At 35.6% G+C, this 24,482-nt stretch overlaps 1 protein-coding gene across 6 annotated transcripts in view; it reads left to right on the top strand.

The window, feature by feature from the left end:
- The window catches only part of CNTN1 (contactin 1), a 381,066-nt gene that overhangs the window by 202,860 nt on the left and 153,724 nt on the right, over nucleotides 1–24,482 (top strand). For 4 of the 6 annotated variants that reach the window (XM_031000864.3, XM_019039242.4, XM_031000866.3 and 1 more), the window contains exons 2-4: nucleotides 13,494–13,630; nucleotides 15,181–15,213; nucleotides 23,763–23,895. In XM_031000864.3, coding sequence (XP_030856724.1) covers nucleotides 13,570–13,630; nucleotides 15,181–15,213; nucleotides 23,763–23,895 — 227 coding nt within the window. In that variant the 5' untranslated portion in view covers nucleotides 13,494–13,569. Of the gene's footprint in view, nucleotides 1–1,164; nucleotides 1,303–13,493; nucleotides 13,631–15,180; nucleotides 15,214–23,762; nucleotides 23,896–24,482 lie in introns of all 6 variants that reach the window. The other 2 variants (XM_063694062.1, XM_063694063.1) reach the window with 1 other exon arrangement.

Raw genomic sequence — 24,482 nt, 5'->3', positions numbered from 1 at the left:
AAAAATATTTCTGAATGAGTTTATGACAACTGAGAGGGGAATTTGAGTGTCATTTCTAGAGAATTTGGTCCATATAAATTCAGTCTTGGCAGCTAGCCATTAGGGGTTTTTGAACTGGCATATTTGAGAAGTGTTCTAACTTCTCAGTGGAATAAAGAAGAGGGGAAAGAACATTATAGAATGATTCTTTTCTTTAATAAATTTCCATATAAAAGGGTTTTGAAAGTCTGGCCTCAAGATAATTCCAGAAATAGATTTCAAAGACTGCGACTCAAGTTTCTGTTTTATAGTAAGCTTAAGTTTTATAAAGTGTCAAATTGATGATCAGTTATATGGAAGCTTCTATTTAAAATAGTATAGTCCATTTTTATACTACTTTTAATTTGCAAAGGTGCTTTCATATATTATCTTATTTGGTATTCATAGTCATCCTGGGAAAATTGTAGAACAGATGCTAACTCCTAAATAGATAACCACAATTTCACAAAGTAAAGAAAAAGAAATGCATGGAAGTATCCTCAGTCCAATTTTATCAGTCCGTTTTCTATTGCTTCAAAACACGTGCAAGTAGGTAAGTTATAAAGACAAGAAATTTATTTCATACAGTTATGGAGGCTGAGAAGTCCAAGGTTGAGGGGCCATATCTGGTGAGAGCCTCCTTGCTGGTGGGGACTCCGTAGAGTCCTGTGGCCGCAGCAACACAGGGCGTCATGTGGTGAAGGGACTGCGTGTGCTCGGGTGTTTGCTCAGGTCTCTCTTCCTCTTCTTGTAGAGCCACCAGGCCTACTCCCATGATAACCCATGAATCCATTAATCCATGAATGGATTAAAATTCAATCACCTCTTTAAGGTCTCCTCTTTAAATACTGTCATGTTAGGGAATGTTTCCAACACATGAAATCTGGGGGACACAAGAAAACCATAGCACCAATGTTAACCATTTAATAGTAATTCTTGTGATTCAAGATTTTTTTTTTTTTTTTTTTTTTTGTAGGGGATGGAGTCTGGCTCTGTTGCCCAGGCTGGAGTGCAGTGGCGGGATCTTGGCTCACTGCAAGCTCCGCCTCCCGGGTTCACGCCATTCTCCTGCCTCAGCCTCCCGAATAGCTGGGACTACAGGCGCCTGCCACCATGCCCAGCTAATTTTTTTTTGTATTTTTTTAGTAGAGACGGGGTTTCACCGTGTTAGCCAAGATGGTCTCAATCTCCTGACTTCGTGATCCGCCCGCCTTGACCTCCCAAAGTGCTGGGATTACAGGCGTGAGCCACCGGGCCCGGCTGCTTCAAGATTTCTTAATGAAGGTAGTTGCATCGATGTTCATAGGTGCTTTTCTTTTAATTATCAGCTCTACTCTAAGACACCTAAATCTTCTGAACACACACACACTTACATGCTGACACACACTTACACTTACGCACATGCATTTATTAATCACACACTGTGCAAAGTATTTAAGCCCCAATAGGAATATAAAGATATGTATAAGGTATGTTTTTTTTTTCCTCTCTCTCGGAAACTTATGGTGTAGTTAGGGGTAAAGAGAAATGATCACAGGTATCTTACATACATTTTTTATGTAATTCTCAGAGGTATGTATTATATTACTATTCCCATTGTACAAACACTGAAATGACTTGCCTAAATCCACTGAGCCATGTGTATCACTTCTGACTAGACTCACAGTCTGTACCCTTGTCTCCTAGCCTCACTGCCTTTTGATAATATAAACATCTAAAATGCTATGAACATAGGCTCAGATTTCCTAGGACAGTTTTATAGTTGGTTATTGTGTTCTATTTATTGTCCATTAAGACGTATCAGAAACACCAAATTTCAACAAAGAAAATACTTCTCCAAAATACTTTCTTTCCTCAACCTTTTAAGTTGTCCTCAAATATATTTCTTCTAATTCAGTTTCCCACTATTCAACTGGAAGTGGCCTTGCATTTAAAAAGTAAGCAAGAATATAATAATAAGATACCAGCAGATGAGACAAAGGACCACTCGAAGATTTTTGACAAGGGAGAAGACCTCAGAGGAGGAGGTTGTCTGAGGAGACACTTTCCTATAAAGATAAAATTTAATCTGGATCCTGAAATAGAGTTGAAATTCTTATTTTCTCATTTAAAACTGAAGCTAATAGTAGTAGCTACATCATTTGTTTAGATGAAAATTGAGTTAATACTTAGGCTTTTAAAACAGAGCCTGACTTACAAGTTGGAAGATGGAGTACATATATCTTAACTACTAAGCTAAAAGTTTTTATCTTTTAATTTCTATTGCCTAGCATAATGCCTAACACATAAAAGTATTTAATAGATGATTGTTGAATGAATGATGAAATGATAGTGTATCATTGGTAAATTTTGAGTCAGAGAGTATAGTAAGAGAATTATCGTTTTTGGAGGTCAAATTGACCTTTGTATTGTTCACTAAGCTTCAGAGATTTGGATATATGTTCTTTACAATAATAAATGCTTAGACTGTTTCCTCTGGGTGGAAGGGATCAAAAGGTAGATCCATCAAGTTTTCTCTAAAGCTTCTGCCTAACTAGGTGCTAAGCTTTTGAAGTTTGAGAATTTGCTTCTACTGTTATTACTAACTGGGGCTTGTATGAAGCATTTCACATAGCAGGTACTCAGGAAGTATTGATTGATTGATAAGACTTGGATTTGATACAAGGAAATAGTTGCTTACATTCAGGGAGAATAATTAAAGATACCAGAAACTATAGAATCACTTTCCTTTAGATACCAGTTTTTGTATAATACACATCTCTTTCTGTAATGTCATATGACCGGAGGCATGTATTGACCCTTGCCCTACTGACAAATTAATTAATATTTGATATAAATTCGAATAAAAAGGAACAAAGCTCTCTGAATAGCCCAAGACCGTGTTGTGGATATAAGTCTGAAACCTCAATGGTTTGGGGGCACCAGGTTGAGGTAGCCAGGTAATTTCCCCAGTATCTGTTCTGGTAATGAAACCTTTAAAAGGAGCCAGAAGAGCAGAGCCTTCATAAACCAAAGCACTTAGGATTAAATATTATGATGATATTTTCTTGTAGAACTATTCAACAACTCTCTGTGAAAGAAACAAAAGTTCAACACATGGCATTTAAGGTGCCATGATTTTAACACACTTCTCTTTCTCAAATATTTTCACGAGTATATGCCCTAGCCATGCTTATTCTTCAAGGGTCTCTGAATTTGACCTTTATTAGTCTCCTTTCTCTATTGCTACTTCCTCCTGGATCTGCTTGCCAAGTATGGAACAATAATTTGTTTTTAGTAATTTCTCAATAAACATATTCAACAGATTTTAATGGAGTATCTTTGATGCATTAGGCATCATGTTATATGATGTGGGGGGTATAGAAAAAGGAATGAGATAATCTGCTGTTGAGGAGCTTGTAATTTAGAAATTCCCTCCCTGAATAAATCTCTTTGATTTACCAGTACTTATGCTACTGCTACAATATGTCTGTATTTTAAATAATTTTAAATTACCATTCATCTTCCCTTAAAGGATTACTTTGTTATATATTCTTCAAAGAAAATGTAATACATTTCTTGGTCTTCAAACGGGTTTTGAATAAAAACAGATATCTGCATGGTTAAATTGCACAGTCATTGAGATTAACTTATATATGTTTCAAATATAAATACTTGAACAGTTTTAATTGAATTGAAGTGAATTTAACATAAAATTCTCTTATGTTCTTTCTAGAAATGAGGGCCTAAATAATTTTGGTATGAATCACTTATCAGTTTAAGTACTGATACAATGACCTGTATTCAATGACTCTTTTAACTAAAAAACAGAATGTCAATGATTACATCATGCTCCCAGGAGGACTGTACCTTCCATATTGACGTCTCTTAATCTGAACAGCAGCTAATAGGAGTTATGAGATCATCAGTCTCATTCTCCCTTCAGGGGTGGTCTCGTGTCAGAAGACACTCAGAAGTTTTGTGTACCTTTAGATTTGTGAAGTGGAATAAATGCCTGATATTTTAACAAAGATATTCAGATACTGTGCAGCATGGAGCAGCCTGGAGCATCATAATCCTATGCAGCAGCATTAGGTAGAACGACTTAGAGTGGAACCTCAGAAAGCACAGTGGCAGCAGTGATGAAGCCTTTTTATTAGTTGTGGGCATCTCCACAGTGGAGTAAGGCCATACAAAGGGATTATTACAGCACAGGAAGTCTTTAAAACTCTCAGGGTACATTGAGTGAGCTCTTGGATCTGGCACTATTTCTTTACAGGTCTTATCCTTTTATGCTTATATGTGAGAGCAAAAGAGAAAGGAGTTTGAACATTCTATCCTGCTGACATAGGATTTTTTTCTGCTGTATTAAATTCAAAATTCTACTTTGGATCTAGATATGATTCACAGGTATCACAAAGCATATTTCTTTTATAGTAGTCTACCAATCTCAGATCGGTTTGAATTGCAGTTGAGCAACAATGGTAGTTAAAACACATTCAATCAGGTCATTATAGTCCAATAAGACAGTCTCACATAAAAATCAGAAACCTTCTAGTTATTAGTCAAAGCAATACATCAGAATGCCTTGTTTATTATGATATGGCAAAATGAATCAGATGTAGACATAGAGGATATTTATTCATGATGTAGACCAAATGCCACACAAAATATACCATAGACATAATTTTAAGAGACAGACTATTAAATATCATGCATCTTCTAATTTTTAGAGATGCGTTGGCTGAACATGTGGCCCTGGAACACATTTGCATGCACATAGATACCTATACATTGTTCTCTGTGAGCAATGAAAATATTCCAACCTTCACTTAACACAATTACTACAACAATCCTTCAACTTTAGTATGCCCACAAATTTCCCGGAAAACTTGATTAAAATGAAAATATTAAGACTATTCTTCAAGAGTTGCTCAGAAATCGATCTTAACAATCACATGCCAAATGCTGTTAATGTAGGTGTCCCTTGGACCACAGTTTGGGAAACACTGACTTATTGTTATGAAAAATATGTTAATTATTAAATATGCAAAATACTGGCTTTTTAATAATCTAAAGCAAAGACAGATACTAAGTATCTTTTTAAAAAATTAAGTAATAAACAATAAGGGATTTAAACCTGTACGGAATAGAAACCCTTGCTCTGTGCTCTGTTACTAGCTATTTGTATTAGAGCAATCCATGTAATCCCTTTAAGTCAGTCCATCTCTAGAAATGGCTGCTGAGGAGAAAAAAATCTTAAGGCTTTGACAGATATGGATGTTAATTAAGTGCTGACAGGACGGCATGCATTTTACAGAACAACTGACTGCTTACATTTTTAGATAATTGGATTTATAATTGAATTAATTGCTCATTTATTTTTGAAATGATGTAATGCAAGCAGAGGAATGTAAAAATAGTGAAACTTTATTTGTGATATTTATAGCATATATTTTTGCTGGGATAATTTAAGCCCATGGTGTCACACAGGACTATAATTGCTACAGCCACACGTATTCCCTGGAATTTCAGGAAGCCATCATTTTTAGGTGGTAGCAAAAATAGGAAGGCCCACATAGATTTTTGTCCTACATTTTGGGAGTGTGTGTGTGTATGGTTAGGTGCCTTGTAAAGTTTGAGAAAATGCAGAAAAGCCCTGCTGATTCCAAACTATCTTGCCCATGGAACTGATAAGGTACCAACTCCACACGGTTATTTTGCTTAGAATTACAAAATTTGACATGCTAATGGAAAATGGAGATAGTAATAATGAACAAATCAAGTGATATTATTTCTTGCTTATCAGCAATGCTGAGAATTACTGATTCAATCAATGAACAAAAGAGGCACTGTTTTAGCAAGCAAGATTTAGAACTCACAAATGTATTTACGAGATTCCACTCAACCTCTTTCCTATCAGTATATTAATAACAATCAGTTTATTACTCAAGGGCAAAGCTATATTTTAGGTTTGGCAAATAATTGCTGCTTAAAACATTAAATGAATATTAAAGGAAAGATAAAACATGGTAGATAGGTTTCAGTAGGAGTTGCAAAGAACGAGGGGATGTGAAACTGACAACCGCTCTGTTGTCGATGATTTACATGAAGAATCTGTGTAGAAGAGATTGAAGGGAGCCAGGCAATGAATGGGAGTACTGAAGGTGACACAGTAACCTCAGATACATAAATGCAGTAGGAAGTAACAAGCATATCTTCTTAAAATCTTATAAGCCACTAACTTGTACATTTTCGTATCTGATCCTGACCAAATCTCTCACATTTCTAGAGCTGTACTGAGTTAATAGGGATCGTGTAGATTGCCCAAAGATGCATAGCTAGTAATACAGCCAGGGTTTGAATCCTTTTATTCTAGACACATTTAAATTCTCTATGTTTTATTAGTTTTTTAAAAAGATATTTTAAATCTGTTCTTGATCTAGATCATAAAAAGGATTTTTTATATTCAAAAATTAGCATATTTTTCATAACGCTAAGTCAGTGTTTCCCAAAATGTGGTCCAGGGTCCACTTAACACCATTTGGGGTGCACTTGTTAATTAGACAGATTCCTGAGTAAATCGCAAGATAATAAGAATTTCTATAGAAATAGCTCAAGCATCTGATTTTAATCAAGCTTCCTAAGTAATCTGTAGGCATACTAAAGTTCAAGAATTATTGTAGTAAGTGTGCCAAGTGAAGGTTGGAATGTTTGACACTCTGGGGATGTTACATTTCATGAGATGTTTTAGAATATGTTGTGTTGCTCCTCTTTCATGTATATGGCACACACATTCAAGTGACAGGCTGTTTGAGGGGCTAAGGCTGTTGCCATCTGAAGACCAATGCAGCTCTATCTGCTCAGTGAACAACATATTTTATTCTGACAATGGAAGGATACTGTTTGTAATCATTTGCAGAAAAGGGGGTATTCTCCTTGTGTGTGTACTGTATTCCTTGGCTTAGAACAGTATGGTCTTCAGAAATTTTTATGAAATGCATTTGACCACTGCAATAAGCTGTTTAAACATTGTTAATGACTTCATAGAAAATGGTTAGACTTTTGTTTATAGAGTGTAAAGAAATCAGTGTGAGGCTGATCTAAAACATACCATTAGTCAGTTAAAGGGGGTTTCATCACCTATATTTAAACTGTATTTAATAATCCAAAAATTAACTGGAGAGAGATAATATTTATATGAAAGTGCTTAATTGACTTTGTATTTAATTGTATAGTATCCCCTTTTAAAGGGGTAGCAATTTTAAAATTCAAAACTAGTTTTATTTCCAGAAAATTTCATGTATTCATTTCATGCATTTCACTTTTATGTACATATGCTGCAAAGCTTTACATCCACACACACATATCCATATACATGCATTACCTAAACCTCACAATAACACTCTTAGTAGGAACCTGGATCTTCATTTTAAAGACTGACACCTCAGAAGATGAAGGGACTTGAGCAGCAGAGGCAGAATTTCAGATGGAGTCTGAGAGGAAATTGTCCCTCAGTTTTGAATTGTAGAGTAGGAGATATTGGTGTCTTTTTGTCTGGAATAATATGTGCTTAACTTGAATAAGCTTCTGATAATCTCTTGGAAATAGAACTTTGTAGTGAATGTTGTTCAACATCAAATTTTAGGTTAAATATTTTTTTAAAAAATGAACTTTCACGAGGTTGAAATAGAGGTACAATTTATGGATAAAGGCACATTTTTTTGTACCTGATGTGCCAAAAATTTTTTTTTGTAAAAGTGATATGACCATTTGCTGATATATATGAATATTTCTTCAATATTCTTGCGATGTTCTCTGTCAATGTAAATGATTGTCTAATCATCAATGCGATGAAAAGCTAGTTTCATTTGTCATGATGGAACACACTTTCATTACATAGCAGTACTAAATTCTTTGTAAATAATAGTTGCTAATATATTGTTGAAGCATTTTATAATAATTTATTTGGACTATCCAGCACCAGAATAAAACATGACAAGAGCTAGATGGAGGTCTGTCCAGCAGAAAAATGCATATCTAGATATAGGACAGATTTCTCAAATGAGAAAACCCTAGTGTTGTCTAAAGGAAAGAGGGAGAAGGAAGAAGAATGACAAGTAGAGGAAGAGAGAAGGAGAAAGAAAGACGAAGATGTGTCATACTGCCTTGCCTTACTATATTGAGAAGTGTTGTTGTTTTAAAATATGTGTAAGAGATTTAGTAAAGGATGCTGGAGAACAGAAGGTGAATTCTCCTGGAAATTAACAGAGTGCCAGTCCATGTCAGGGATCCATCAGTCATGGAGACCCACAGAGCTGCGTGAGGTTGTGAGATGCAGCAGCAGCAGCAGCAGTACCTGGCATAAGGCCTGGCTGGGTGTACAAGAGATCACAGGGCTCTGAAGGCTGACACTTTCAGGGAGCTGGCCAGCACAGCATGGCCTCAGGAACAGGAATGCATCCCCAGTTCCTGCTTCTGGTCCTTCTGTTATTTCAGTTGTTGAGAAGAAACAAGTCTGCTCCTGTGACTGGCACACGTTTGTCAGAGTTGCTTTTTTTTTTTTTTTGCCTCTGTCACTTCATTTTTTGCAACACTTTCAGGTCCATGGAGGTCAGGGGGCTAGCTGTGAATTACTAAGTGGTGTGGCCTCAAGAGAGAAGTAGTAGGGGCAGTTTCTTCCACATTAGCAGGATGGGCTCAGCTTGCTGCCTTCTCTACTGTGCTGCTGAAGGATGTGATCAGAGAGTCACAAATGATGGGATAACTGGTGACACAATAGAACAGATCACCAGCAGAAAAACAAATGTGTGAACAACATATGAAAGATACTTTTGTACCCGAATGGCAAGAAATCTGTATCATAAAATAAATTACATGCTGCTGGGGGATGTCTCACTCTCCTACTGAAAGACAAAACATTTTGAAGTGAAGGAAAAGACAGCATGGAATAACACAGAGAGGCTCAAAATAATGAAAATAACTTTTCATTCTGATTAGAGTGTACATATTCAGAACTGGAAAACAGAGACTTCCAGTAACGCCCAATAAACCACATATTTCAAAATGCTTTTAAATATTGATACTTAAAATATCCTTTTCTGGAGTATATTTATAAACTGCAGGAATCCCTAACAAGGATCAAAGCCCCAGTAAGAGACATTTTCTTTCCTTCTTTCTTTCTCGTCTCTTCTCTTCTTTTTGAGATGGAGTCTCGCTCTGTCGCCTAGGCTGGAGTGCAGTGGCGCGATCTCAGCTCACTGCAAGCTCCGCCTCGCCTCCCGGGTTCACGCCATTCTCCTGCCTCAGCCTCCCGAGTAGCTGGGACTACAGGCGCCTGCCACCACGCACAGCTAATTTTTTTGTATTTTTAGTAGAGATGGGGTTTCACTGTGTTAGCCAGGATGGTCTCGATCTCCTGACCTCGTGATCCGTCCACCTTGGCCTCCCAAAGTGCTGGATTACAGGCGTGAGCTACCCCGCCCAGCCCTCTTCTCTTTTTCCTTCTCCTTCTCCTTCTTTTTCCTTCCTTCCTTCCTTTCCTTCCTTCCTCCCTCCCTCCCTCTCTCTTTCATTCTTTCTTTTTTTTTCTTTCTTTCTCAGAGTTTCACTCTGTCACCCAGGCTGGAGTACAGTGGCATGATCTCCACTCACTGCAACCTCCGGCTCCTGGGTTCAAGCAATTCTCCTGCTTCAGCCTCCCAAGTAGCTGGGATTACAGGTGCATGCCACCATGCTCAGCTAATTTTTTGTATTTTTACTAGTGATAGGGTTTCATTATGTTGGCCAGGCTGGTCTCGAACTCCTGACCTTTGGTGAACCACCCGCCTCGGCCTCCCAAATTGCTGGGATTACAGGTGTGAGCCACTGGACCCAGACCCTATTCTTATTTTAGGAAATTAAAGTTCATTTTGGATAGGATTATAGTTATGTACATGGTCCATTCATTTCATCATTTATTCAATAACTCCGTATCAAGTGACTTCTGTGTGTCAGGCATTAGCGCCACAACAATGAACAAGATATGTATCCCCTGCCCTGGTTGGCTTACAGCCTAATGGAATAATAAATGGTTACTGAATACTTTCAGTCAACATTTTGCATGCACAACTTTACGCAAACCTTGCAATAGTGCTATGAATTAGATATTCTTTCCATATTAAAAGGTGAAGACAGTTAGGTTCAGAGGTTGAGTAACTTGCCCAAAGTTGCAAGCTAAAGAATGGTTGAGGCAAAATTCGGCAAGATCTGGCTAACTTCCCCTGTACACATTTATGCATTTTGGCACATGTTCCCATATACTGTGGTCATTATTGAGAAGGAACTGTTAAATTACAATACAGTTGTATTTTATTTTCAATTTACTGAGATCTCTTGCTGTATGTGGACACAACTAATCTTTTTTTAGGCCTATCACACTTCTTTTCCAGATTATCTATACAGTTCGTGGGTAAATAGACCAAAATATCACTGATGTACTCTATCAAAATGAAAAATAAGAAGCAAACTTTCACAGAAATTGCTCTTAATTCTTCACCTTTATTTATCTGTTTCTTTTTCTCTCTCGTCAGTGCTGCTTGCTTTGCCCCTCAATAGCAACACTGCAGTAGCATCTCTTGCTCTTAAATGTGAATATCTGTGGGAAACATTTAGAATTCTCAAATTATAACAGTTTATTATTACACAAATTAGGATTTCACTCTGTCACTCAGGCTGGAGTACAGTTAGGATTACACAAATTAGGATTTGTGTAATAATAATAAAATTAAAAATAAAAATAATAATATGTCATCTAAGTTAATTTTTACAAAGTCAATTGCTTGATTGGCATTGAAGTTTTGGCATTTTTATGTGTTTGCTTTTTCTAACTTTCTCTTCATTAAAATAACTTGTCTTATTTTGTATGTGTAACTCAATGAGAAAAATTAGAAACTATCAGGACAAAAAAAGTGATCAAATTCACATTTTTGTGACAAAGTTTAGATAGGCATAACCAGTGTGTACACATTTCAAAAATTTTCACTTAGGTCTATATGTAGATAACGATGTCATGCACAATCAAAATAAAAAGCTAAAAATCTTTCCACAGATCATGTAATTGATTTTCCTGTCCTCTAAAAGAATTGTTGGTCGGGTGCAATGGCTCACGCCTGTAATCCCAGCACTTTGGGAGGCCGAGGCGGGCGGATCACGAGGTCAGGAGATCGAGACCATTCTAACACGGTGAAACCCCGTCTCTACTAAAAATACAAAAAATTAGCTGGGCGTGGTGGCGGGCGCCTGTAGTCCCAGCTACTTGGGAGGCTGAGGCAGGAGAATGGCGTGAACCCAGGAGGTGGAGCTTGCAGTGAGCCGAGACTGCACCACTGCACTCCAGCCTGGGCGACAGAGAGAGACTACGTCTCAAAAGAAAAAAAAATTGTTTTTCATTCTTCACCTCTATTAGACTATTTATTTTCCTCTCTGCCCAATTCTGCCTAGGAAAATAAATTAATAAAAATTTAAAATTTCAGGCTTATATATATTAAAAAGGAAAAATATGTTTATCCTGGCCCATATATTACCATGGTCCACGTAAAAATTTTGTCCAGCCTCTGCCAAATGCTAGGATTCTTGCAAATCAGGGAGTATATGTGTTCTCAAAATCCATTAAAAAATAAATAGACTCCTATATGTTTCTTTGACATAATAGTATGATGCAAGCAATCCGTAGGATTTTAATGTTGCTGTTTTAAATATGTTCGACTATATTTATACGTTGAACACTACGACATGTGTTTTCCTTTTAAAATTGTTTTTCATGCTCTTTTTTTTTTTTTTTTTTTTTTTTTTTGAGAAGGAGTTTCGCTCTTGTTGCCCAGGCTGGAGTGCAGTGGTATGAAGATCTCGGCTCACTGCAACCTCCGCCTCCCGGGTTCAAGTGATTCTCCTGCCTCAGCCTCCCGAGTAGCTGGGATACAGGCATGCGCCACTAAGCCAGGCTAATTTTATATTTTTAGTAGAGATGGGGGTTTCACCATGTTGGTCAGGCTGGTCTCGAACTCCTGACCTCAGGTGATCCACCTGCTTCAGCCTCCCAAAGGGCTGGGATTACAGGTGTGAGCCACTGTGCCCAGCCCATGCTCTATCTTAATTTATGTTTTCATTCAATTCTATGTCATGAGATTTCAGTTATGCTATTATATATTCTTTTAAAACAATGATTTAATGTCTTTTCAAGATGAAACTCCTATTGTGTCATTATTGATGAGTGCTCTAATGCCCTAGGCCATATCATTCTTAAGGTGATCCAGTAAGCAGTGGTTGAGGCAGGAAGTCACCAAATGACTCAAATCTAAGAATGCAACACTCCTGTATAAGGCCCTGCCTACCGCAGGAAGGCCCATTCCCACCGTGCTGTGTTTACCATGCTTTCAGTGAAAATGATTAACACTTTTTCACGTTTAATAGCATACAGGTCCACACAACTATGTCATTGCACTGGCTTGTTCACATATCTGTGTACTCTTTTTCTATGAACTTCTTAAGAGCAAGCAAACTGTGCCTTTCTTTTTTGAGTCTTCATAGCTACATGCTTAGTCACAGTGGTGGATTTTACCACGGAGATGATGAAACTTAAGTAGCAGGGCCCTTCACCTGCATGAGGCTATTCCAGGGTCCTGGGTGAAACCTTAGCAGTGTAATCACATGGTCGTACATTATTGCAAAATTTTTAAAAGCAAGATATTTTAATTAGACTGCTACATGGTTTCGTATTTTCATTTATATTAGTAATTTTATTTTCTTCTTGTCCTGAAAGAAGGCTCTCTGAATGGACAATTTTGGCCCCACAAAACCTTGATTGTCCCCTGTTGATATACAAGGAACACTTATTTGCTTTTTTCTTGAATAAGTGAAAGAAGTAAAAGGGATGAGGAGGAATGAATATTTTATTAATTAATATATTTTAACATTTAAAATTAACATGTCTGGCAAAAATTTTCCTTAAGCCACTAACAGAAAATGCTAACATCATCGCCCTTGTGTAATGTCTGTGAGTTTACAAGCTCTTATACAAATGTAACTTCAATTGAATCTTTGAACCAGGCCTTCCGTTAAATGTAACCTTCAATTAAAGTGAATGATATCAAAATGTTTACAACTGTGCTATTTGTAGAAAAGAATTATTATACTCAATGGTTACAGAGGAAAAGAAACCTAAACACATGACTGAGTGACACTCGTGATTGCATTGTGTCAATACTAGGATGTCAGCTGAAGCCTTCTGATACTGACTCCACTCTTTGCATTACACGGTGTTTACAAATATATTTATGTAAATGAAAACTTTGCTACAAACAAAAAGCATAAAATCACATAGGTTAATAATGTTTTCCTCAAATGATGAACATTTCCAATTTCCTTCCCTTTCTTTCTTTTCCTCTCCTCCTGTCCCCTTCCTTCCCCTCTCCTTCCTTCTAATTCTTTCCTTCTTCTTGTTTTCTTTCTTGATGCAGGTGTTTAAAATTATCCAACTGCCATAGAGCTAAATTCTTTTTTGGAAAATTGAATCGAACTTCTACTAAATACAAGATGAAAATGTGGTTGCTGGTCAGTCATCTTGTGATAATATCTATTACTACCTGTTTAGCAGGTAAGAAATATCCTTTGTATATTCTACATATATTATGTCAACATAATTGATATGTGTATTTATTAAATGTATTGTATGAAGTAAAACTTCTTATTTTCTTGACATCTGGGTCAGATAAGTAGATAAATATGTATCAAGGGTGACCCTATTTCCTTTTTAATTTCAATTAAGATTTCACAAAACATTGTCAATCTTGGGTAATAGTGTGCTGGTGAATGTTTAAAATCTAGATCTCTGGGGAGATCCCTGGAGTGTAGCATTTGTCTATTACTGGGGAGTAAATTATCCTACCATGGCCAGTTTCAACTTGACATCATTTAATGTGGAACTGGAAAGATGTGCAACCGCTCACCAGTCTGTAGTATTTTCACCACCCTGATATAAGTAACCACAATGGCAAAGAGAATATAAAACATAGTAAATAAAAGAGAGAAAGCAATGGGTTTTAAGCATTTATTCCCTTTGTTCTTAGTATAATTTATTCACTTGTAAATTAATGCAATTTTTAATACTGGCCATGTTTAACAACTGATTAACAAAATTTCTGAAAATTAATAATCACTTCTTAAGACCTATAAGCAGATGCAACACACTACTGAATCTTACACAACTCTTTTACCAATTTGATCAATATAATTTAAAAAATGGATTAAAGTAATCTACAGTGTGTGTAGGGACATAAGACTAATAAAACAATTTTGAGAGTACATTCATTTCAGGACAAAGAAATATTATATTTCTGTCTTCCAAAGGCAAGTGTGAAGCATTCAGACCTATTTCCTACAATGAGAAGCACATCATATCTTTATCTGAAAAACTGATATAATTACTCAACTAGTACTTATTGAGCTAGGTCATTATTATGAAAGTATTAGAAAAATTGAATTCTAACAATCAATTTTTCTAATACTTTCATGTTAATGACCTAAACCAGTAGATGCTTGTTGAGTGACTGTTTTGTTCAAGACATAAATGGTCCTCATCCTTTTGTATATAAATCCCCATTGATCACTTTAATGATTAATCTGACGGGCATCATTATTAAGAACATAAAAAAATATTATTTTATTTTGGGGAATAATTTTTATTATGCTCACTTCAAAACTCAGAAAAGATCATTTCATTAGTACTTAAGGATTTTAATGACATTGATAAATATATATTTTATAACCAGGGTAATTATGCACACACACCCACATACATAGATGTAATTACATGCATAATATATTTACATATATATAATGTAAATATAATAAAGAAAAAATTTGGTAAAGTCATTGTGAAGTCTTATTTTTGTGAATAAAATAAAAATTATCTTATTATTACTGAAAATTCATACGAATTCTATTGACTGCAAACTTTGGTGCTGCAACTATCAATGTAAAGATAAGAAATAAGTATCTGCACAGATGTGAAGATACTTCAACCTTTATAGTAAAGGGCCACTACTCTCATTCCATTGCCTAGCATCTCAGCTATTTAAGTAATGTTTGAAACCACAATTCAAATAATTGCTTCAGGATCAAAATTGTTTTTTCTTTCATTTTTAGAGTTTACATGGTATAGAAGATATGGTCATGGAGGTAAGTTGACCAAAGAGTAGACCTTGTAAACATCTTTTCTCTATTGAATCATATTTTATCTCTGCTTTAAACTATTAACTCTCTAAACTTTAAGGCAAATGGTTAATGTTAGATCACTACGAAATTTTGTAAGGTCGTCTTTCTGAGATTATAAGCAAATTGTTTGTTGAATGAGTGGATACATCATAAACAAATATCCTGTTAGAGGATTGTAGCAAATGGAACATATTCAATTTGGCTGGCTTTTTTTCCTGCATGCTTTGTAACAGTGCTATGCGACTAAATTTGGAAGCAATATTTTAAAATTTGTAAACCTTGAACTTATTTTTGAAAGCCTCTTGCTTTGTTGCAAGGGAGATAACTAAAGTTAGTGAACTTGGAATCTTAAGATTCAGTTCAATTAAAAGTCCACAGGTATTGCAAAATTTATTGTTTAATAATCCTTCCAGTTTAGAGCCTACTTCAACTACCAAACAGATACTGCAGAAATAAAGTCAGCATGGTATACTGGAAAAAATACAGAGTCTAGAGTAAGACCAGCCTGAATTTGCATTTTCAGCTCAGTACTTACTAGATGATTTTATTATCTTGCATAAATTATATAACTTCTATGAGTCTCAACTTTCCAATATGTAAAAATCACAGAGTTGTTGTGAGGACTAAAAAATGAATTGCCATGATAACTTCTAGCATAATAACTGACAAGTAGGTGCTTAATGAGTGTAGCAACACTAGTAACTTACAAAAGCCACTGCATGATGGTAGGAGAATGAAAAATCATGAAGAATCACTGAACAACCAGTGCTAGAACTTGCATGCCAAATCAAGGTTACCCATTGTATTAGTCTGTTTTCACGCTGTTGATAAAGACATATCCCAGACTGGGAAGAAAAAGAAGTTTGATTGGACATACAGTTCCACATGGCTGGGTAGGCCTCAGAATTACGGCAGGAGGCGAAAGGCACTTTTTAATTAATTAATTTATTTATTTTTGAGATGGAGTCTCACTCTGTCACCTGGAGTGCAGGTGACACTGTCAGGCTGGAGTGCAGCGGCGCGATCTCGGCTCACTGCAAGCTCCGCCTCCCGGGTTCACGCCATTCTCCTGCCTCAGCCTCCGGAGTAGCTGGGACTACAGGCACCCGCAACCACGCCCAGCTAATTTTTTGTATTTTTAGTAGAGACGGGGTTTCACCATATTAGCCAGGATGGTCTCAATCTCCTGACCTCGTGATCCGCCCGCCTTAGCTTCCCAAAGAGCTAGGATTACAGGCGTGAGCCACCCTGCCCGGCCGCAAAAGGCACTTCTTACATGGCCGCAGCAAAAGAAAAATGGGGAAGAAGCAACAGCGGAAACCCCTGATAAACCCATCAGATCTTGTGAGACTTATTCACTAAGTATTTTTTAAAAATAGCCTATGGCTGCTTTTTCCAATTCCTTGACCCATATTCTCCGTTTAATCTGCTGCAATCAGTGTTTCCCACGAGCACTCAACAAAAACTGCCTCATTCATGTCTCTAATGTCACACATTGTAAGTCCAATGGTCAACCCTCAGGCTTCCTACTTAACCGGCTGGCAGCAGTGCTGCAGTTCCAGGTATCACACAGAGACATAACAATGTCTTGTAGGCAAATAGAGCATGCTTGTTTTTTTTCTTGTATCTATCTACCTTTAAAAACAAGGAGACCTTTCCCAGAAACTTTACACTACATGTCCAGAGTTGGGTCACACATTCACCAACAAGCCCATCGTTAGCAAGAGTAATGGCATCACTCCCTGTCAACCTTTACTTCTGAGTCATGTGAGGGATAGGTTGATCCTTGAACTAAGCTGAGCTTTGTCATGAAGGTAAAGGGCAGAAGAGGAGCTGATGAGTCAACCAACAATGTCTGCTGAATTACTCAGGTGAATTGAAATTGAGATTTTTCTCACAAATGAAAAAGTTATATCCAATATGTCATCCAGCATATATAATAGATCTTAATGATTATTTTACAGCAACATTAGTAGCTAGTGTTCAAATATATGTATTAAAACAAAAACATTTTAAATTTGAAAAACAAAGTACATAAAAGATTATAACAAAATCATCAAAACCAACTTCACTCAATGTCTTTAAGAATATTTTTCTTCTTAATTTTTTTTAGATTTTGTGAAAGCAATATTGTATTCTATTGAGATAAGAGAGCAAATATGAATAAGTTACACATAATCTGTAATGTTGAGATATTTAATTAATAACTACATCATTTGACAGCAAATATTTTAGATGCTTTTTTCCACTTGTAGTCTGCATTTACTTTACTTTCAGAAAGAAAAAAACCTGCAGCTATTGTAGGACCAACTTACACCCAGGCTAATCTAAAATGAAAATAAGTATCTTTCATTCCTTTGTAATTCATTGAGAAAAAGTATCTTAAAAACGAAATAAAATAGCAGTATAATATATATTTTGTAAGAATTGGGATATGAAATAATATATAATTTATACTGTGTACATTTATAGTTATGATATGACTGTATAATATCCAAAGCTAATATTTAAAAAAAACTATCTTCATTGCTTAGCTGTAGGGAGGACAGGTAGAACATTTCATATATCTTTACAGTACTTGCACCAAGATTTCCTGTATATTTTTTCAACTAGACTCACATCAGTCAGTAAGAATTATTTTCAGTACATATTTCTATCTCTAAATATGATTGACATTTTATAGCAGTCAGTGACCTGTCACTATTTTGATCTATGGTCCCACATAGCCCCATTAATCAAAATAGACTAGAGTTAGACTGAAACAGGCCAAGTTCTGGAAGTAGGCCCACCAGCCCAGTCATGCTATATATTAGGATGTAGTAAGACATGAGGTAGGTGTCAGAAGATGCCCAGCCAGGTATGTAAAACAGAATCTAGGTGCTTCAGAGGTGGGTCACAGGACAAGAAAGTAGTTCCTCTAGAGAGATGTGACAGGCTCCCCTTGGGCAGGTAAAGCCAAGCAAGGAGAATTTAGTTCACTTAACTTTCATGCTAACCTGACTATATTCTTTATTCTAATAACTGTATTTCTGCAAGTTTTTGAGGCCAACTCCTTACTTTGTATGTTTAGTTATAAAAAAGGACTGCAATGTTACCTATTACCCATGACCCTAAAAAACTGGGGTACCAGAGTGTTTAAAGGCTAAGCCCATCTTCTGTTATCAGCAGGAAATGGTTGGCAGTGGAGATAGGAAGCTGTAATATGTGGAAGAAGGATGCTTTGTGACAATTTAAATATTATCTCATTTAGAGAGTTTCAAGAGAGCTTACACCACTCCCCACACAATAATCACTGTAACACTGTAAATGTAAAAATTTCCATTTTAGTCTTTTGAAATTTTGATGCCATTACCTTTTTCTAATAGATTTTTCCTAGGACTCTTCTTACAACATGCTTATGTAAAATTGTGTTTACTAACTAACAGATTGAGGTGACATGTAATAGACTGGGAAGTGGAGTTTGTCTCAAAAAGTATATAAAATGAATACAAATATCTCTGAAGTACAAATCATAATTTTACTTTCAATTCCTGGAAATAAAATAGAATAGCAATATTATAGTGGATACTCTCCATATAGTGGTAGGTGAAGTAATCCCATTTGAGATTATATAAGTGACTAATTATATTAATGGCAAAAGTGAGAATGAAAGAACAGTAGCTTTTGCCTCTCATTTACATTAGTAAATATGACTGCAAATATTCTTACATTATTTATTTCTATCTTAATCTTTTTGATCACATTTAAGAAATGTACTTATGTCTGTAATAGATTTATGATAATCACATTATCTGGTAGGAAATAAATGTATTTGCATTAAAAGCAGATCAAAATAGTGATATGAAATGTTAAAGCTTCAATTAGCTTGAGAGGTCATCTATAACTTTGTGCTCCTTTTAAGAAGAATCTATCTAGTAAAAAAAAGGAATGTATTAAAAAATAATTTTAGTTTTTAAAAACACAATCTCTATCTGTGGTTTGTTTCTTATGCCTTTTAACCTCATAATACTTCCAAAGCATCAAAATTTGTCATCTAAGTGCTTCCATGGCTGTAGAAAAAAATCAGTAGATGACAGTATTTTCTGTAGGCTGAGAACATAATGCTTACATTACTGGATTCTTTGCTGAGCTTTGTACTGAAATATCCCTCAAAATTCTTTTCCCTGCATCTGAGCACCCTAGTTGAGCTAGCATGGTCGGAAACTAAGGTACAGCCTGCAAGGGAGACATGAGGATCATATTCAAGAGGTTCATGCTGAACCTGGCAATGCAATACAGATGCTTGTTTTGAGTAGTGTTTCTTTCAAGGGCCCAAATATGTTCCTAAAATAAAATATATACAGTAATTTCTAAACCGTCAAACAAAATACATTATGTGACTCAGGCTTGAAAAGTTTAGAAAAGCAAGAAGCATATAGTTATGAAATAAAATCCTTAATAGAAAAATGAATGTGACATGAAGTGTGTCCTATTCTGCTTTTTGTTCTAGGAAAGAGCAAAGGGAAATATCTTAACTGCAATATTCTCTCAATGTGAAAAATAATTTCAGTATTTTCTTGGAGATTCGCTTCTTATTTTAATCCCTGAAAGCTTGCATTGTCTGTTCCTATAAAGGTCAAATATAAGTGGGAGTATTGGGAAATATATACATATAATTTGTGAAAAGTATTATAACTGAGAAGAAAAAGTAGCATGAGTCACCAATGTTATCCAGTTTGGCCTATAAAATTCACTCCAAAATTGTATATCCCCTTTGAGGGTTTGCTCATTCCTTATATATAGGAATAACCCTATATACACACTCAGTATAACTTTATAGGCACGGCCTCATCATTATTAGTATGTGACATTCTATAATTTTCAATGAAAATTTTCCTTGCTAGCACCTTTTTCTTTTTTAAAAAATACATATTATTAAGATAAAAAAGCTACTTAAAACATATTCTCAGTTTTCTGAAAGCTGACCAGCTTTTATCTCAAAAGCATAATATACCTTAAATGAAAGGATACATTATCAAAAGAAATATTTAAGACTACTCATTTCATTAAAATATGAAAATCTACTAATCTTTACATAGAAATATGTTCATGTGAATTTGTCTTTATTGTATTTGAAGGCGCCAAGCAGTACTTTCAGTAATCAAAGCAATTCTGAATGACCATAACTCACCTTACTTCAAAGAGATAAAAAAGCTTCTTTTAAGGAAGCAAATGAAATTATAAATTAAATTTAGAATTCTGGACGACGACCCTCCATATAATGACACTTCTAGAAGCCACTTTAGAAGCAGACACTAGACAGGCCAGGGCTGTCTATTTCTACATTGGAAGTACAATTGTGTAACTGGTCTTTATTAATGTAAGCCTGTACCTCTTTGAGATGAGTTCATAATTTAGGAAGTCATATTTAATCACTACTATATTCCCCATTATTAAATGAGACTGATATTTAGTTTCTAAAAAATCTTTCCAATGTGCTGCTTGTAGAATGCAAGTCGGAGAAGGTTCAAAGGAAAACTCTTAACCCTGAAGACCTGAGATTCTCTTAACGATGTCTTTCACTGAGCAGATCTTTTGATTTTAAGAAAATCCAACTTAATCCTTTTTTCTTCTTTGATAGATCATGCTTTTGGTGTTGTGTCTAAAAACTTACTGAAGTACCCAAAGTCAGATCAAGGACAGCTAACACCTATAGTGTATCAAATTGTTGCTCCCAACATGACCATCTGAAATTTCTATGCTACCGCTGTTGTAAGAAGTGGAAACTCAAGATCCAATCCAGTGCAGATTAGTGGCCTTATGTTTAAAGTGTATGCATACTTGCAACACAAATTCATTTCTCTTTAAATCTCCTTACATGTATAGCCTTCTCCATTGGTAATAACATTTACATCATCACCAGGCTTGTCGCATAAACATCGAAGTACTTAGAAGATCTTTATGAACTTTACGCTCCCCTAAGCAATATTTATTTTTAGTTTTCTAAATATTTATGAACTTAGACTTAAAATAAATTGTTTTAAAATAATTCATACTAAAGTCATTATTTATCAAGGATTATAGTGGGAATAGAAATTATCTTACCTTCAAGAAGAGAACCTAGATATATTGATTTCTCTGCTTGTCTTTTTAAGCATTTTCATATGCATTGAGAAGAAACAACAAGATCTTCAAAATGGCAGGTGAACTAAATTGCTCCAGTCAGAAACCCTGTGCAATTGGGAGAGACTCAAGGAATAGCTTATGAAATTGTCAAACTGAGAAGAAAAATAGCATATGATTTTTATCAGAGATAAGCACAAGGTCATTTCTTTCAGAAATCAGAAAATCCAGACCTTCCATAAAAAATGAAAGTCTTCAGTAATCAGGATTCAGGATTCATTTCTCATTTTTTCCCTGCTGTGCTGTTGCAACCTGAATAGCCAGAAAATATCAGGCATCTTCAGTAAAAGTATTAGAAGTGAAGCAGAAAACATTATATTCATTTATCGCTTTTACAGCCTCAAGAAGGATATGGAACTAGAGACAACCTACAACACAACTTTCAAAATTATTAGCAGAGAGCATCTCTGTGACTACCTCATATTTGTAATCTTAATAATAATTGTGGTAGGCACATGGAGTCCTTAGGACATATGCTCATGTTCCTTTCTTTTCTGAATGTACGAGACCTGTAAAACAAATTGCTTGCCTAAGACAATAACTAGAAAAGTTCATGGCAGGAGCTAAGTCTCAGTTCCTCTCATTCTTCTGATTCTGATCCAGCTATTTCCTATCTGAAATAGGATGGTGGTTATGGAATATGTCTGAGGTCTATAAACTATTGAATAAAAGTTTCAGCAAATTTCAACCAAGAATGAGGCAGCTCCCTTTGAAACATTTTGGGTTAACTTATTAATTAAATAAATTAATTCTTCATACCAGTGGTGGGGGCGGGGTGGGGGGGCAGAACTAACTTGAGGATTTTAGTAACCATCTATATGTACAACAAAAATGTACTGAGTGTCCCAAACAACACAGTGCTAATAGCACCAGAGTCATAAGAGTGAAAACTTGGCTTTTGGTTTTTAGAAGCTTCATGATTAGTTGAATAGCTTATATACATAAGAAACAGAAATGAAATTTTGAGGAGATTGGCAAATTCATGAGAGTGTTTTTAAAATTAGCATTTATTCATTGCTGACTATAAGCCAGGTACACTGCCATCTTTCACGAATTGTCTCAAAATAATTCTGATAATAACCTTTTCAGGTAGATTTTATTATCCCCATTTTATAAAGAGTGATATTGAGCTTTGGAGAGATTAAATAATTTGTCCAAAGGCACACTGATAATATTACTGAGACAAGATTTAAATGACATAATGAAACTATTTGTTCAAAAGGAAGCTGGAACAGCACTCTCATCTTCAAGTTTAGTGTCAGAGAAGACAAAATATTTGTGTGCCATTGTCTTTACCTCTCTCTTAAAAAACAACCGGAGGAGTGAATCATCGCTTAGATTGGGCAGAGACATTCCAGTGACCTGTAAGAATATTCATTCTTTCTAGCCACACAGATGATTATTAATTCATTTGAGGCATATGGCTTTGCACTGTGCTCTCTAAATGCTGCCACAATGGTGGCATGTGAATGATTCTCTTCTCCTCATCCTGCTGTGAGGTGTCACTCTTCCCTTCCAGGGAGAATAGACCACGAGGAATAACTGCTTCTCAACACGGCTGTTTGTGATAAATTTTAAACCAGTTGTTCAGATCCAATATCCGTGTAATTTATTGATTGATTGTTCTAGATGGTGCTGAGTGCCAACGCTAGTCACATGTTTAGAAAAAAATCAACAAAAACTGGCTCAGAAAAGAGACCGATTTTCTCAACATCAAGAAGCTCTCCTTTGCATTCAGACTCTTGTTCAAAAATCATTAGGCTCCTTTTGTTTTCCAGACAACCCAGGAGAATGATGTACACAGATGAAAGACGTAGCCACCTGTTCTCAAGCATTTGCAATCTAGCAGAACAGAAAGTTGAACCAAGAATCATAGCAAGTGTATTAAGTACCATAACCTTTATGGGGAGCTGCAGGAACTCAAAAGAGGACCAATAAAAGCCAGGAGAGATGAGAGGTTTTGGCTTCCTGATGGAACTAACTATGGCTAGGTCACCAAAGGATCATGCAAATTTTGATAGGACAAGAAAAGTAGAATGATGATTCTAGGAAAACCGAAAGCGTATGTGGAGGCTCAGGGGCATGAAAGCACAGCTTGTTTGGGGAAGTGGAAAGTAGTTAAGTTTGGCAACACATGGTACATTTGGAAAAATGACAGGAGATGCACAGAAAATAATTTTAAATGAAGAACCTGATGTTTGGCTCAGTATTATGGAGGCAAATATCTTTGTTTTGAATTAAAATGGAGATTCTGTTTCTGATTTTTTTCAAGTAATGTTTTTTTCAATGTTCTCAAATTTTCTTTGACTTATAAAGCAGTACAATGTAAAACAATTTCATATTTCTTGTAGTTTCTGAGGAAGACAAAGGATTTGGACCAATTTTCGAAGAGCAGCCAATCAATACCATTTATCCAGAGGAATCACTGGAAGGAAAAGTCTCACTCAACTGTAGGGCAAGAGCCAGCCCTTTCCCGGTTTACAAGTAATGTACCTCGCTTCTCTTTTCAGAGTGGAGTGTCAGAGTAATGATCACAGATCAGCATCTATGAACTTGTACAGATGTAATATAGTGCTTTCTGCAAATTCCATGGACATTAACAAAAATATTGGCATACAAACTATTAAAAAAGTTGTCTAATGCTCAAATAGCAGATTTTCTTAAATATATGCAAATAATTCTCTTACTATTTTTTGCACAGATAATGTTACTGGCATTTGACATTATCCACTTATAAATTGTATAATGGAAATCATGTTTTTAGGCCCATGAATGGTTACATAAAATTATGCATAATTTAAATATACAGATTTGAGGATAAAATGTTTTTGTTATGTACTGGCCTGCATAACTCATACCTACAGATATGGATAAATTTTTATATTAAGTACATTTAAAGATCTTGCACAAACAACTGTAGAAAGCACCATATTTTTCAACAGTCTCATATCTATATTCCACCCAACACAGCAAATTTCTTAAATGTCTCTACCTATAGGAAAATCTATATAAACATACCTCTTACTATTTTTCTGGGTTACATATGTATGCTATCTAAAACAACTTTATAA

This window comes from Gorilla gorilla, chromosome 10 (genome assembly GCF_029281585.2).
Source record: "Gorilla gorilla gorilla isolate KB3781 chromosome 10, NHGRI_mGorGor1-v2.1_pri, whole genome shotgun sequence".
Lineage (NCBI taxonomy): Eukaryota > Metazoa > Chordata > Mammalia > Primates > Hominidae > Gorilla > Gorilla gorilla.
This window is presented reverse-complemented; position numbering and strand designations above follow the sequence as displayed.